Source organism: Sarcophilus harrisii, chromosome 5 (assembly GCF_902635505.1).
Source record: "Sarcophilus harrisii chromosome 5, mSarHar1.11, whole genome shotgun sequence".
Lineage (NCBI taxonomy): Eukaryota > Metazoa > Chordata > Mammalia > Dasyuromorphia > Dasyuridae > Sarcophilus > Sarcophilus harrisii.
Genome location: NC_045430.1, coordinates 181448163 through 181465651, shown reverse-complemented (window position 1 = coordinate 181465651; position 17489 = coordinate 181448163). Strand labels below are relative to the sequence as shown.

General features: G+C 31.6%; 1 protein-coding gene and 1 long non-coding RNA gene across 9 annotated transcripts in view; one reads left to right on the top strand and one right to left on the bottom strand.

Annotated features, from left to right (window-relative positions):
- CHCHD3 (coiled-coil-helix-coiled-coil-helix domain containing 3) overlaps positions 1 to 17489 on the top strand; it is a 298530-nt gene that overhangs the window by 102453 nt on the left and 178588 nt on the right. For all 8 annotated transcript variants that reach the window (XR_004229684.1, XM_031939079.1, XM_003771612.4 and 5 more), the window contains exon 4: positions 11028 to 11172. Coding sequence is in view for 7 of the 8 variants with exons in the window: in XM_031939079.1 (XP_031794939.1) it covers positions 11028 to 11172 (145 nt within the window). In the remaining variant the exon portion in view is untranslated. The remainder of the gene's footprint in view (positions 1 to 11027; positions 11173 to 17489) is intronic.
- Positions 1 to 17489, bottom strand: part of LOC116419389 — a 97621-nt gene that overhangs the window by 12520 nt on the left and 67612 nt on the right. The gene's annotated exons all lie outside the window — the stretch shown is intronic.

The window sequence follows — 17489 nt, the reverse complement described above, 5'->3', positions numbered from 1 at the left end:
ATGTTATTTTAGGCTAAATCTTAACATGAACTAGGCATTATGGCATAATGAATGGAAAGACCTTTTTGGCTTTGGAATCAAAGAATGAAGTTAGGGTTCTGCTTTTTGTTAGATCACCTTTGTAATCTTGGGCAGGTCACTAGTCATCTCAGGGCCTCATTCCATCCTTTGCAAAAGGAGAAGATTGGATTTGATTACCTGTATTTTGCAGCTCCAGATCTGTGATCTCTTAGGGTTCTCATTGTTGCACATAAGAACACTTTAAAGGTAAATGTTAAATGGTCAATTACATTTTATTTTATTTTATTTTATTTATTTATTTATTTTTTTAATTTAATAGCCTTTTATTTACAGGATATATACATGGGTAACTTTACAGCATTAACAATTGCCAAACCTCTTGTTCCAATTTTTCACCTCTTAACCCCCACCCCCACCCCCTCCCCTAAATGGCAGGATGACCAGTAGATGTTAAATATATTAAAATATAACTTAGATACATAATAAGTATACATGACCAAAACATTATTTTGCTGTACAAAAAGAATCAGACTCTGAATTATTGTACAATTAGCTTGTGAAGGAAATCAAAAATGCAGGTGTGCATAAATATAGGGATTGGGAATTCAATGTAATGGTTTTTAGTCATCTCCCAGAGTTCTTTTTCTGGGTATAGCTAGTTCAGTTCATTACTGCTCCATTAGAAATGATTTGGTTGATCTCGTTGCTGAGGATGGCCTGATCCATCAGAACTGGTCATCATCTAGTATTGTTGTAGAAGTATATAATGATTTCCTGGTCCTGCTCATTTCACTCAGCATCAGTTCGTGTAAGTCTCTCCAGGCCTTTCTGAAATCATCCTGTTGGTCATTTCTTACAGAACAGTAATATTCCATAATTTTCATATACCACAATTTATTCAGCCATTCTCCAACTGATGGACATCCATTCAGTTTCCAGTTTTTAGCCACTACAAAAAGGGCTGCCACAAACATTCGTGCACATACAGGTCCCTTTCCCTTCTTTATAATCTCTTTGGGATATAATCCTAGTAGTAACACTGCTGGATCAAAGGGTATGCACAGTTTGATAACTTTTTGAGCATAGTTCCAAACTACTCTACAAAATGGTTGGATTCGTTCACAACTCCACCAACAATGAATCAATGTCCCAGTTTTCCCACATCCCCTCCAACAATCATCATTATTTTTTTCCTGTCATCTTAGCCAATCTGACAGGTGTGTAGTGGTATCTTAGAGTTGTCTTAATTTGCATTTCTCTGATTAATAATGACTTGGAGCATCTTTTCATATGACTAGAAATAGTTTCAATTTCTTCATCTGAGAATTGTCTGTTCATATCCTTTGACCATTTTTCAATTGGAGAATGGCTTGATTTTTTATAAATTAGAGTTAATTCTCTATATATTTTGGAAATGAGGCCTTTATCAGAACCTTTGACTGTAAAAATATTTTCCCAGTTTATTGCTTCCCTTCTAATCTTGTCTGCATTAGTTTTGTTTGTACAAAAACTTTTCAGTTTGGTATAATCGAAATTTTCTATTTTGTGATCAGTAATGATCTTTAGTTCTTCTTTGGTCATAAAGACCTTCCCCTTCCACAGGTCTGAGAGGTAAATTATCCTGTGTTCCCCTAATTTATTAATAATTTCATTCTTTATGGCTAGATCATGAACCCATTTTGACCTTATCTTGGTGTACGGCGTTAAGTATGGATCAATGCCTAGTTTCTGCCATATTAGTTTCCAATTTTCCCAGCAATTTTTATCAAACAGTAAGTTCTTATCCCAAAAGCTGGGATCTTTGGGTTTGTCAAAGACTAGGTCAATTACATTTTAAATAAAGAATTGAATTGATGAAAAGAAGGGTCATTGAATGGTTAATTGTTATTTCTTTAATTTGTTTGGCTTATTGCAAAATTATTTAAATTCTTAAGTAGCATTATTATTACCTAAAGTTTTTTCTAATATACCCATGTTTAACTATAGTCTGCTTGGGGGAAGTATGGGAGATTAAAAGGAAGGGAGAAAAGAATACAGTAAAAGGTGCAGAGTAGAGAACAAAAGAACCACTTACAGGGAAGAAAAGAAAAGATGGACAGTCATGAATGTAATCTATTATTATATATACTTTCTTGAAATAGAAATTTAATGTTACGTATGTTGAATCCTCTAATGTTCTGCTGGGACCATGACAATTTTTTTAAATTTCCATTTTTGTCTGTCTTTTTCTATTTTTTTTATTTCATATTTGGTTTTATATAAGTTTTTAAATTTTTTTAAATACAAATTTAATTAGATCTTTCTTTTGAGTGAGGCACTCTGATTTTCTGTGGGCTTTTTAGAGAATGTAAATATACTTTCCTATACTTTTTAATAACAATCAGTTCATAAGGATTCTCTTTAGTGCTTTATAATATATTTGAAATTGTTTGGAATTTAGTTTTTCTTTTTATTTTCAAAAGTGAGTAAGATAAGTTGTTAGTTGTACATTCAGCTAGTATTTTTTTTTAATAGTCTAGTGTTTTGTTGAATTACCTCATTTCAGCTTTCCCATTTCAAAATAAATAGCAAACAGAATTTTGATCTCTAGTTCAGCATTTATTCCAACAAAGTATAACACATTAAGTTAAAACTTGTATTAACTAATTGTATTAACTATGAGCTAAGAATTTAGTCACCTATTTTTCCTTTTGGGTATTTGAAGCAGTTTTCCTGGTCATTAGATGGGTTATGCTTGACCATCTGCCTTCATGTCTACAGGCAAATATTTTGTGTACTTTGAAAAAAATGATGCAGAAGCCGTTGACTATACAATTCTTGACTTAATCATAAATCATGTAAGCCAATAATTTTATCTCTCGGAGCATCAATTTCCCACTTAATCCTCTCCATTAAATGGAATGATTATAGATTTTCTTTTCTATTGTATTTTAGAATTATGTAATTCCAAAACAAGAGTTTCCAAATAATAACTTGTGGGTTAAGTACAATTTCTGATGCTATAGCAGTTGTGCAGGTGAATCATTGTGTCTAAGAATGAGGTGGTGTATACTGTTGAGTTTATTTTTTTTATTATTATTATTATAGTAACTTTTTATTGACAGAATCCATGCCAGGGTAATTTTTTTTACAACATTATCCCTTGCACTCACTTCTGTTCCGATTTTTCCCTCCCACCCTCCACCCCCTCCCCTAGATGGCAAGCAGTCCTATATATGTTGAATATGTCCTAGTATATCCTAGATACAATGTATGTGTGCAGATCCAAACAGTTTTCTTGTTGCACAGGGAGAATTGGATTCAGAAGGTAGAAATAACCAGGGAAGAAAAACAAAAATGCAAACAGTTTACATTCATTTCCCAGTGTTTTTTTTCTTTGGGTGTAGCTGCTTCTGTCCATCATTGATCAATTGAAACTGACTTAGGTCTCTTTGTCAAAGAAATCCACTTCCATCAGTACATCTTCATACAGTATCATTGTTGATGTATATAATGATCTCTTGGTTCTGCTCATTTCACTTAGCATCAGTTCATGTAAGTCTCTCCAAGCTTCTCTGTATTCATCTTGCTGGTCTTTTCTTACAGAACAATAATATTCCATAACATTCATATACCACAATTTACCCAACCATTCTCCAATTGATGGGCATCCACTCAGTTTCTAGCTTCTCGCCACTACAAACAGGGCTGCCACAAACATTTTGGCACATACTGGTCCCTTTCCCTTCTTTAGTATCTCCTTAGGGTATAAGCCCAGTAGAAACACTGCTGGATCAAAGGGTATGCACAGTTTGGTAACTTTTTGGGCATAATTCCAGATTGCTCTCCAGAATGGTTGGATTCATTCACAGGTCCACCAACAATGTATCAGTGTCCCAGTTTTCCCACATCCCCTCCAACACTCATCATTATTTTTTCCTGTCATCTTAGCCAATCTGACAGGTGTAGTGGTATCTCAGAGTTGTCTTAATTTTCATTTCTCTGATTAATAATGATTTGGAACATTCTTTCATATGAGTGGTAATGATTTCAATTTCATCATCTGAAAATTGTCTGTTCATATCCTTTGACCACTTATCAATTGGAGAATGGCTTGGTTTCTTATAAATTAGAGTCAGCTCTCTATATATTTTGGAAATGAGGCCTTTATCAGAACCTTTAACTGTGAAGATGTTTTCCCAGTTTTGCTTCCCTTCTAATCTTGTTTACATTAGTTTTGTTTGTACAGAAGCTTTTTAATTTGATGTAATCAAAATTTTCTATTTTGTGATCAATAATGGTCTCTAGTTCGTCTTTAGTCACGAATTTCTTCCTCTTCCACAAGTCTGAGAGATAAACTATCCTATGTTCCTCCAATTTGTTTATAATCTTGTTCTTTATCTAAATCATGGACCCATTTTGATCTTATCTTGGTATACGGTGTTAAGTGTGGGTCCATGCCTAATTTCTGCCATACTAATTTCCAGTTATCCCAGCAGTTTTTGTCAAATAATGAATTCTTATCCCAAAAGTGAGGATCTTTGGGTTTGTCAAACACTAAATTGCTATAGTTGACTATTTTGTCTTGTGAACCTAACCTGTTCCACTGATCAACTAATCTACTGTTGAGTTCTTAAAGCAATTCAGAACAAAAGTGTTTGATACACAGCTCACAGTAATCTCAATATTGGCCCTAATTTAAGTTAAAATGTATCAGAGATGTGGCTTATCTGGTCCAGTGATGCAGATTGAAACCCATCTCTTGCTTGTTCATCCTGTGTGACCTCTCTTAAGGTTGTAGAGGGAAGAAGAATAATCCAATGTATTGAGAGTTTGTCTCACTTTCTTTTTACTTTAACAATACTCTTTCCCTCTGTAATTCCACTTCTTTACATATGATTATTCCAACAACAAAAAATTCTTCAATCATTGGAATATTCTTCTAAGCCAGTGAAATTATTAAGACACAAGATAAAGACAACCCTTTCCCTGCTTGGGTGGGATTTGTTATTTGGCTTAGTCCAATTAAAGCCCTCTTGAAAAATCTGCTGAACATTGTTCTTGGTTTAGAATGCTTCTAAAGGGTTCATAATGGGCAATTTTTGCTATTGAGGAGAAGCATATATAACTTGGAGTGTCTCCCTAAATGGTCCATATCAATGAGCAATTTATTCTTTTTAATTTGATAGGTTGTTTATTGCATTAATTATCGGAGACAGTTTGTATTTAAGAATTCATTTTGCTAGTATTTAAAGGGATGCCTGTAGCTTGAATGAGAATGTGATGAAAAAAAAAGTTATTTCACAAAAGAAGTTGAGATACAAGGGCAAACCTGACTTTTGTTTGTTTCATTAAGCTTAGTCAATCTACCCAATTATATTTTGCAAATAAGAAAAGCTTATACTAAACTCATTCTGCTTTACTTAAAAGTCTAGAGAATTTAAATGAGGAAGGATATGTATTTAAAAGAGGATAATTTAAATGAAATTTCTATTTGGAGCTTAATGTAAGAATGATGTTAGGCCAAGGATTTTGAAATGTTTCTTTTCCTGTCCCTTATCTAAACCCTTTTTTTACAATGGAAAATATCAAAAAATACCCAGTTCCTCAAGAGATGTTTTTTATCTTGGGAAACCCTTTTTAATAATAACAAAAACCCTACTTATTTTATAATGTGAACAACTGTGTTTATAAAGTGTTGCTTCTAATGCCATTTGGAATGTTATGGGACTAAGTAATATCAGAGCTTAACCTTTCCCCTTAAGACTATGCTATCCTCCATATTTGGCCAGATTATTTCTTTATTCTTTAAATCAACCTGGTATCCAATTGAAAGATCAGTCATCAGAGGACAGTAGCATACTATTATAGTTTAGACAAGGAATTATGGAAAGCAGCAACATATTCTTGGTAGTAGATTATTGGTACAAAATATGGAGAATTTAAGGCATCTCTATATAATAAGGCAATTGAACATAATAATAAAAATACTTTGTGTTTGCAATGGCATTCCATTACTTTTGGCAATTTGCTTTTCTGTTAGTTTTGTTAATTACAGGAAATTAGTTTTTTTTTTTTTTTTTCAATATATTGGCCCCAGGCTCCTCCCCCTCTCCTTTTTGCTTAGTTTATTTATTTTTATAACCTTTTCAGGTTTTTAAAAGTTGTACTTTCCGTTCATTGTTGTTCACTTTTGTACAGTTCCTCCTAATAACTACTTTGTTATGTTGTTTTGCCTTTCAAAGTTTCTCTTTAGTTGACAGTCAGTCAAGAAATATTTATTAAATATTTATTTCATTTATATTCAAATACTGTGGTAAGGACTTGAGATACAAAGAGACAATAAACAAACCCTGCTTCAAGGAACTTGCTGTTTAATGGGGGAGAAAAGAAGCAAACAAATATGTACAAATAAGTATGTGCAAGCTAAGTAGCAAATCATTAAAACAAGAAAAGCATTACAATTAAGAGGATTTTGGAAAGACTTTCTGTAGAGGATGAGATTTTAGTTGGGACTCTTAAAAGAAGCTGGAGACAGTCGGGAGAACATTCCAAAAGTGAGGGCCCACCATAAAAAATTTCTAGAGCAAGTCAGTGTCAAGTTAGTGGGACATCCTGGAGAGGTCCTTGTTCTTAAATTAAAGAGTAAGTAGGAAAGAAAGATGTCAAGAAGACTAGAAAGATATTAGGGCTTAGATTATGAAAGGCTTTGTATGCCAAATCGATAGCAAAGCTCTAGTCTTTTTAAATCTTTTTGTTTCATTATTTTCATTTTTTTTCCCTGTAAGGGTCACATTCATTCTTGCTGAGTAAAATGTTCTTGATTACAAATTTTTTTTTCTTTTGCTTTTTGGAATATCATTCTAATAATATGTTCTCTTTTTCATAATAGGTTTTGTCCAATTTTCTTGTCAGCCTGACTCGGGTTTGTTGGTACTTAAACTTTTTTTTTTTTCTGGTTGCTTATAGTTTCAGTTTGAGTTTTAAATTAGAAGCCCTCAACTTTGTTTGTCTATGATATTCCTGCCAATTTTAATTGTGTTTTTATTTCAGGATGTGGGGGATGGGTGCTAGATCCACTTTTCCATATTAACTAATCAGAGACATCTTCAGGTACAAAGACCAAAGCATTTTTATTCCCTGCAAAGAGACAACTAAGCTTCCAATGTGTGCTTCTCAACCTAACCATCCGGAAGCAGGACAAGCTGGTTAAATAGCAAAAGACCCAAGTGTTTTCATTTGATAGACTAAAAGGAAGTAACCATCATTAAGGAATGGTCATCAATGTTGTCTACTTCCTGTGGGTCACATCACTTCCTAGGGTTCTTGGCCTTTAGAGACCTCTAGGCATAGGGATCATGTGACTTCCTGCAACCTAGGTCTAAGACCTGATCTTCTGACTCTGGGAAAAGGGATCAAGTGACTTAGGCCCCATCTCAGACTTCTTGAGAAAACTTTATCTGTCTATCTTACTCAAGGAGTTGAAGGACTTTTTTCCCCCCTATCTTCTCCCTTTTCCACTTTGCTTTCTTGTTCAAAAAGTATATTTTCTTTTTTTCCAAGTCAGTCGTTTTGGATAGTAGATATATTATTTTTCACCTGTTATTTTCAGACTGAAAAAGTCTTTTTATTTTTTTTGCAGTATTTGTTGTGAATTCATTGACTTTCATTTACTACTTAATATGTTTTTAGGGAGCTTGCTCCTTGGGTAGTTTTTTTTAAAACCTTTTGTTCTAATCTATTAAATCTCCCAATTCTTTCCTTCAAAGATCTTGTTTTCCTTGTAATTCATTAAAGCCATTTTCCCCTCTCAGAGGGTCTATGTATATTTTTTGTGCATTATCATTTTCTTGAGTTTTACTCTTAATGTTTCTTGATTCATAATATTTTTTTCTTCTGTTTTGGTACATATTTTTTTTCTTTTTACTCATCTCTCTACCCTTATTTGATTTCCTTATTTGAGACATTGTGCAAGGGTCAGGTTCTTCTGTTCCCCATATTATTGTTTAGTCCTAACCTTGGTTTCCTGGCTTCTTAGACTTTGATTCACCTTCCTTGGCTTTCACTTCCCTTGGTATGTCTTTGCTCAGAACACTGTAGGTTTTAGAGTTCCCTTGAATAGTCAGTCAGTAGAGAAGCATTTATTAAACACCTGCTTTGTGCCAATTATGAACTATTATTATTTCAGTATTTTTGATTTTTCTTGTGCAGCATGATAAATTTAGAAGTATATTTAGAAGAAAAAAACTTTAAACTTCTAATCTTGGTCACATTTGTTATGTTTGTGCAAAATTTTTTAAATCAAAATTATCCATTTTGTATTTCATAATGTTCTCTATCTGGTTTGGTCATAAATTCTTCCTATTCCCATAGATATGACAGATAAACTATTTCTTTTCTGATAATTTGCTTGTGAAATAAGTCTTTATTTCTAAATAATGCAGTCATTTCAGTCTTATCTTGTTATAGGGTATGAGATGATTGGTTAATTACCATTTTGTCATACTGTTTTCTAGTTTACTTAGTACTTTTTAGTCAGATAGTGAGTTCTTATCCCAGAATCTGAAGTCTCTGGTTGTATCAAACAATAGCTTACTGTAATTATTCACTACTGGTGTCTTATGTACCTAATCTATTTTCACTGATCTACCACCCTGTTTCTTTAACCAATAACAAATAGTTTTGATTATTGACACTTGATAATAATAATTTTAGAACTATAGGCTTCCTTTTTTCTCCCATTAATTGATATTAATATTTTTTCCTTCCACATAACTTTTATTATTTTTTTCTACCACTATAAAATAAGTTTTTGGTATTTTAATTGGTATGGCACTGAAGAAGCAAATTAATTTAGGTAGAATTGTCATTTTTATTATATTAGCTCAGCCTACCCATTTTTTCCCCCATTATTAAGATTTGACTTTGTGTGAAAAATGTCTTATGATTATGTTCACATAGTTCCTGTTTGTTTTGGGAAATATTGGTTTTTATTTTAAATGGAATTTCTCTTTTTAACTCTTGGTGCTGGGCTTTGTTGGTAATATATAGAAATGCTGATGTTTATATATCCTGCAACTTTGCTAAAGTAGTTGTTTGAAGTAACTTTTAAGTTGATTCCCTGGGATTCTAAGCATGCCACCATATCTAAGCATACATCTGCACAGAATAAAAGTTTTGTTTCCTCATTGCTTATTCTAATTCCTTCAATTTCTTTTTCTTCTTACTGCTAGTGTCAACATTTCTAGTACAATATTGATCAATAGTGGTGGTAATAAACATATTTATTTCACCCCTGATGTTATTAGGAATACTGCTACTTATCTCCATTGTATATAATGCAAGAATGAGTCCTATGTTTTGTCAAAAGCTTTTTCTGGATCTATTGAGATAATCATATGATTTCTCGTAATTTTGTTATTGATGTTGCCAATTATGTTGATTGTTTTTCTAATTTTGACGCAGTCCTGCATTCCTGGTAAAAATCATAGTGTATTATCCAGGTGATTAATTGCTTTGATTAATCTCTTTGCTAATACTTTATTTAAAATTTTTGCATCAATATTCATTAGGAAAAGTAGTCTATATTTTTCTTTCTCTGTTTTAGTGCTTCTTGGTTTAGGTAACAGTACCATATTTGTATCAAAAAAAGAATTTGGTAGGATTTTTTCACTTATTTTTTAAAATAATTTATATAGTACTGAAATTAATTGTTTAAATGTTCAGTAGAAGTCCATTGGGAATCCATCTGGCCTTGGAGTTTTTTTTTTTTTTAGGGAGTTTATTGATGATTTACTCGATTTCTTTTTCTAAAATGAGGCTATTTAAGTATTTTACTTCCTCTTTTTTTTTTTTTTTTTAAATCTGGGCACTTTTTATAAATATCTATCCATTTCATTTAGATTTTCACGTTTATTGTAATACTTTGGACAAAACAACTCCCAATTATTGTTGTATTTTCTTCTTTCTTGCTTCACCTTTTTTATTGTTTTTTCCCATAAAATCATCTCTTAATTTTATTTAATAGTTCAAAAGTTTTCTTGTTTGAGATTTTACTAATCTCTCTTTTGATTTTCTCAATTTCTGATTTGTCATTTATTTGGGGATTTTAAAATTCTTTTTCTAGCTTTATTTTAGTTGCATGCTCATTTCATTTATCTCTTTTTTTTCTATTTTATTCATGCAAACATTTATTGATAACAATTTCCCCTAAGAGTTGCTTTGACTGCATAAATCTATTATATCTAACTTTTCTAAAATTCTATTCATGTCCTTAACTTCTTTCTTGTTTATAGTTATCCATAAATTATGGATATCCATTGTTGTTCTTGTGTCTAGTTCTGAAAGGAGGCAGTTTGAGGTCCTCCACTAGGAGAGGTTATAACAGTGACTCTAGTGTATGAATTATATCTTATCTAATTAATTAGCATTCCTCTTATTTATTTTTTTATTGTAATACATTTATTTTTAATACACGTGCTTTATGAATCATGTTGGGAAAGAAAAATCAGAGCAAAGGGGAGAAACCATGGGAGAGATAAAAAATTAGAAAAGAGAAGTGAACATAGCATGTGTTGATTATATTTAGTCTCCTTAGTTCTTTTTCTGGATGCAGATGGCATTTTTGCAGGTGACAAAGTTGATTGGTTTTGCTTTGGATCACTGAACCACCGAGAAGAACTAAGCTTTTTGTAGTTGATCTTCGCAAAGTCTTGCTGTTATTATGTACAAATGTATTCTTGGTTCTGCTTGTTGCGTTCAACATCAGTTCCTGTAAAATTTTCCAGGCCTTTTCAATAATCAGCTTGTTCAGCATTTTTTATATAAAGGAATATGGACCCAGTGCCATTGCACTGCTAGATCAAAAGGGTATGTATGCACAGTTTTATAGTGCTTTAGGTATAGTTCCAAATTTTTTATTTTTAATTTTATTTGTATATTGTCTTATACAGTGATTTCTACTAGTTAGGAGTTAACATTTAAGTAAACAAGAAAACCTTTACCTTATACTTGTTCTTTCTTTGTAGAGTAAAACATGGAAAAATCCAGGCACGTGAGGATATCAACAAACTTCTGGAAAGAGAGAGGTCTGTCAGCAATGAGCAGTTAACCAGAGCCATTCTTCGAGAGAGAGCATCAAGTGAAGAGGAAAAATCTAAGATGAAGCATATGGTGAGTATTTTACATTTTTGTAAATTTGCTAGCTTTTAAAATTTATTATATTTATTTTTCAGTGATTTTCCTCTTTTTCATGTTTCATAATTAAATTTTTCTGATTAAACAACTTGATTCAAGGTTCATGTCTTTATTTTAGAACTTGTTAAGCCATTTTTATTATTAGGCCAAATGTCATAAGCTCCTCACACTGCCTAAAATAGGACAGTTTGTTGTTTTCCTTGACTGGGTTCTTTTATACTTAAAAATCTGTAGATAGCAACTTGCTTTGTGTCACTGTCTATCTAATGTCATTCCTGCTTAATGTAAGCATTAGTCAAAGAGTTTGATAAGTCACTTCTTAATTGCAAGAGGGAAGAGCAGAGAGCTTTTTAAACTAATGAAATGTTTAATAATCATTTCCCCTTATTTTTTCATTGTGCATAACCTTTTATGGTTAGAGGAATTTGTTCATATTCAGAGAATTATTTAACAAGAATCATTCAGTACATTAGAATTCTTAGATTTCACTTAGGCTCAGTCAAATAAAAATATCTTCAGTGGAGTAGAAAGCAGGTTTTGCCTTTTGAATCTGAAAGACCTGAAAGATAATCCATAAGCTTTCATAGTCTTGTTCTTTTGCTTATCGAAAAGGAGCTTCTACTTGATGATTGCGTTGTCAAATCTCCTTCCTTCATTTTGTTTTGAATGATTTAAAAATGCTTTTTTTTTCAGGTTATCAATGGATTCTTTCAATTTTATCTTCTGGTTCTAGATTATGAGGACAATTCTTCTTAATTTCTTGAAAGATGATGTCTAGGCTCTTTTTTCTGATCATGGCTTTCAGATAGTCCTGTAATTTTCTGATTATCTTTCCTGGATCTATTTTTCCTGGGTCAGTCATTTTTGTAATAAGAAATTCACAATTTCTCCTGTTTTTTTTTTTCTTTTGGTTTTATTTTCTCTTGATTCCTCATAAAACAGTAGCTTCCATTTGCCCAATTCTAATTTTTAAGGAATTTTTTCCTTCAGTGAATTTTCCTGCCTCATTTTCCATTTTGTGAATTGTGATTTTTAGTGCAGATGAGTTTACCTTTTCTCCTCCCTCTTGGCTCCACCTAGATTATATTTGTTCAGTTAGAGTGGGTTACAAGCAATCATGATGAGAAAATATTGTTAGAAATGATTAAAGTTCAAACTAGAATACACATATCTGACAGAAAGAGTGTTGTGTTTCACAGAGTAAGGTGGACCCCTAAATCTGTGGACAGAGTAAAGAAAAACAACAAATTTTTACATTAAGAAGAACCATCATTGAAACTGATTACAATTTTATATATGCATTTTAGACATATATACATATACATATGCCTTTTTTAAATATCAGAAAACTAGAAATGCCCACTTCTATTATCCCTTATAATAGTAATTGAACTATGAATTTGATTATTGTTACACATCCTAGAAACTGTGTAATGAAGATAAAAATTCAAAGTATTGTTTCATTCTGTAGTATCTCTCCCTGCTTCTCCCCCCCCCAACAAAAAGAATTTGTCAAGTGTTTTTTTTTTTTAATTGTATAGAGGTTGTCATACCTAAAAGAGTTTTATTAATTTTTTGAAATGTTTTGAACTATTGATTCTGCAAGACAAGCTATGATGGAGATTACCTAGAGCTCTTCTTTAGGCAAAAATATCTCTAGTACAAAGGTTCTTAATTGTTTTGTGGACCCTTTTTTTCAGTCTAGTGAAAATTATGGAATCTTTCTCAGAATAATTTTTGTAATGAAATACATAGGAATAAAATAGAAACAATTATATTGAAATACAATGAGTTATCAAATTATACATTAAAAAAAATTTCCGGGTCACAGACTTCTGTTAAAAACCTCCATTCTAGAGTGATAAAGGACATATAATAGCTTGACAGAAATTTTCCTTCAGTGAATCTAATTACAGTTGATTAAATTATCTGGCTAATAAACTGATTATAATTTCTGTCATTTGATTTCTTTAGTGTGATTCTACTTTCTTGTAAGGGTATGTTTTTAATTATTATTATAGAGATGTTCAGTCCAAGTTCTTGAGTCAGGTATATATTCATTTTACATGAATAAATTGGTAGTGTTTTTATGAATCGGGCTCTTAAAAGTTATATTGGTGTTAGAGGATTTTGAAAACCTTTTCAGTCTTAATTGGACTAATAAATTCTTTAGGCCATAATACATTTGTGACCCTCTGATGCTGGAAGGAGGTGAAGCCACCAAAGTACAGCAGTTCCTAGGGCCTAAGCACAGAACACCATACTGTTACATCACCAAAATGTATAACATAGGTTAGTAATAATCTGAGAATATTAGTCTCAGTGAAAGTGTCTTGTGAACTGAGATTCTATAGACTCTAGTGGGAAAATTTATGGATCTAGCTTAGCTATAAAATGAAGGTGTTTGAGTGAGTGTGAGTGACAGAATAGAGAGAAATAGATTTGGAGTTAGAAAATTCAAGTTCTACATTTTCTTTCGGCCAGCTCTTTATCTTTGGGGAAATGACTTCACCTTTTCCAACTTCAGTTTCCTTATTCATAAGAATGGGAAATAGTTTTGTCTATATTACAAATTATTATGGAGATCAAATAATATAGGTATAACATACTTTGTAAAATTTAATTAGCATGTAAATGCAAGCTATTATTTTAGGTTGAAGAAAGAATAATATCTAAGGAAAAGCTGTACTGGGTGCTGAGAAAGCAGTAGTGTTTTATTGTTTCTCATAGTGTGAGGTTTTGGTTATGTCATCATAAACATAAGAGATTGTGAATATTATCCAGTTTGAGTTAATGTGGTTCCCTGGAAAGATCTCTGAATTGGAAGTCAAGAGTGTAATCTTGAATAAGTTACCTTAGATCATCATGTGTCAGTTTCTATCTCGTAAAATAAAAAGACTAAACTAAATGACTTCTAAAGTTGCTTTTTAATTTATCATTCTATAATCCAGTTTTAGGTTAAAGGTGAATACATATGATTTAAAATATATACTTTTAAATTTGCAGTAAAAGCAACTTATTTAATGAAGGTTAATTTCTTATACAGTTATATTTGATTCAAATTTTTATTGCCCATCTACTCTGTGAGTGTAAGGACTCAAATAGTTTTGAATTTAAATAGCTATGGTCTATGATTTTGTCAGTATGGGACATGTTATAACCCATTTATGTAAATCAGTAGCTAAGTCTTAGAGAGTTATATGTGGTCATTGAATAATAAAAACAAATAGTACTTTCTCATTAGGATTAATTTTTTCACATTTCAAAAAAATAGCAGAGGGAAAATAACACATGCTGAAAATTTGGGGAAAAAGAAACTCTGGAATGTATTATTTTAAGAATACCTACAGTAGGGTTTATAGAATTAGAAATAGTTGATATTTAAAATAGAAGACCCCACGTTTATTTTTTTTTAATATTAATTTTTTTTATGTAAATTACCCTTTCACTATTTTTTATTGTTACTGTCATTGTTCCTAAATATTATTTTTTCAATTCCGTATCCATCCATATATATAGTTTTAACATTGTTTTAAAATTCTGAGTTCTAAATTTTTTCCCTCCTTCTTTCCCCACTTCCCTTATTGAGAAGATGATTTCCTCTTTCTTTGATCTCTTTGTGGTACAAACCCAACAATGCTATTGCTGAACAAAAAGATTTGCATAGTTTAATAACTTTTTAAACTTAATTTCAAATTGCTTTGCTGAATGTCTACATCTATTCCCAGTTACAATAGTGCTTTGACATTGCTATTTTGCTGTGTCATCTTCAGTATTTGTTATTTTCCCTTTTTTGATCAGCTTTTTAAATCTGATGTGTATGAGGTTGAACTAAGAATTGTTTTGATTTATGTTTTTTCTCATTATTAGTGATGTAAACATTTTTCCATATGACTATTGCTAGTTTGGATTTCTTTCTCTGAAAACTGACAGTTCATGCATTTGGATCATTTGTCATTTGGTGAGTGGATCTTATCTTATGAATTTGAATCAGTTCCATATATATCTTGAAAAGGAGTAGTTGCAATATTTATGATGAGTCATTTCTACACTTGGAAACTATTTTCAAAAGAATATGACTATATCTTTACTAAAGCCACATGTGATATAAGATCTTGTGTTTTCTTTAGTCTTCCAGTGAAACATATTTATTTTCCCAGATTCCAATGCCCTGTTAATTCCCTGATATAAATTTGATTTTGACATACATATCTACATAAAATCTGTTTAGGGTAGATTTGGAGACTTTTAGTTTGCTCTTTGGAAAACACCACAAGACTGAAGCCCAGTGTCTTTTTTGCTCTTCATATGTGAAATCATTTCTTTTGACTCTTTTTTCACTGGATTCTCACTATTCTGGGAATTCTACCCATCTTTCTGTCTGTCTGTTTATCTGTCTGTCTGTCTACCTGTGTGTGTGTATGTATGTATGTATGTAGTTGTTTGTATATTTTCTTACCTATTAGAATGGGAATTTCTTGAATGCACATATCATGTGCTTTACACTTATTTGTAATTGCATATTTATGTGTGTATATTTACACTTATTTGTAATTGAATATTTATGTATGTATATTGTATTTTTAAAATTTATGTATATTTAACATCTTGTGTGATTTTTGCTACTGCCATTTATATTAGTGTCAGTTTGTGTATATTCTGTTATAAGCTAGAAATTATAGATGGCAAATTTTAGGCATCTATACTTGGTTAGTGCGTAGTGTTACATATAAATAGGTGCTTTATCAAATGAAATTTTAAAATTAAATACTTAGCTCCAAAATTGTTTGTAGGCATTAAAAGTTTTTTGTTTGTTTTTAAATTTTTTTGGAGTGCTATTTGTTTGGATTGAAGTAAAAGTTACTAATTCATTCAGGAATATTTTGTATGCTTGTTCAAGGTCTTGAAAGTTAATTTAAGACCCAAGTTTGTAAGTATAAATATTAAGTTTTGCTGTCTCCCTCTATCACTCACGAAATGATGTTTTCTCATTTTTCTTCTGGACCCAGTAAAACCTGCCTATTCTAACTATGCTTATTGAAAACTATCTTATATTTGAATTTGACAGATAAGTATGAGAAACTGGCATAAGAAACTTCTGAGATTTTTAAACGTATATCTGCATCACCATGTCTTGGGTTGAACATTATTATATTTAGAAGATCATGTAAGAAGTTTTTTTATTCCTACATAGGTCTGTCTTTTGCTCCAGCTGCTAGTGTTCCCTCTAATAAAATTACTGTGGATTTATTTTGAATAATTTTAGATGTGTACAAGTATGTCCCCTTACAAGATGCAAGGCCTGTTAGGGCAGGGACTTTGATGTTTATTTTAATAACCCTTTGTCCAACACAGTTCCTGTCATGTTAGTCTTTAATAAATGCTGTTTGATTGATCATAATTTTGATAAATTTCAGCCCTCTAAATTTGATTATATATACTTATAATGTAAAGCAGAGGAGTACTCAATTGGGTAGGAAAAGAAATTTTTTTTATCAATAAATAATAGTCTTTTTGAAGGGTTTATTCTTGATTTAGGATGTTATCAAATTCCTGTGCAGTTGTTGAGATGTAGTATTTCCCATAAGAACTTTTTAGGTAATATAATGGAATTCTCAAAATTCCCAAACTTATTGGACACTTACGGATGTCTTATGTTTGTTTGACTCTTGAGATAATTTGAAACTATTCTGAAATCCTCTAGTGAAAAACAAATGTTTCCAAGAATATGCTCAATTCACAATATTAGCATTGCTCTGAAGATTGTCCAACAAACTGCTTTTCCACTTGAATTTTTGGGCTGTGGGTAAGAATGTTTCCACCTTACTTTTTATACATTACCAATCATTATATGTGCTTCTCTATTATGATATCCACATTTTTAGTCTAAGTAAAGGTTGGGTTTCACACATTTTGTTAATTAGAAAGCTGTCTTTCAGTAGTTGATATAAAAAATTCCTGTGATGACATTGGTTTTCTGAAATAAAACTGATTTTTAAAATCTCTTCCACCCACCAGCAGTATTTCTTGCTTTTTTGTCAGATGTGTGTCCAGGCTTCCTTTCCTACAGCTGTTGAAGCAGCTGTCTTCATTAAAATTCTCCCAGAAAACAAGGTTATTGTTTTTCTGTTTGTCTTGGTTCATAAGCTAGATTAGCACAAAAACTTCCCTTTGATGGTAATTTTCTCAGCTGAAGTTTGTCAATCCAGGACTGGACAATTTATAGCTTTTGCACCTTCTTCCACTTTTTATCTATTTCCATCACTACTTGAGTGTTTTAATCAGCCCAACCA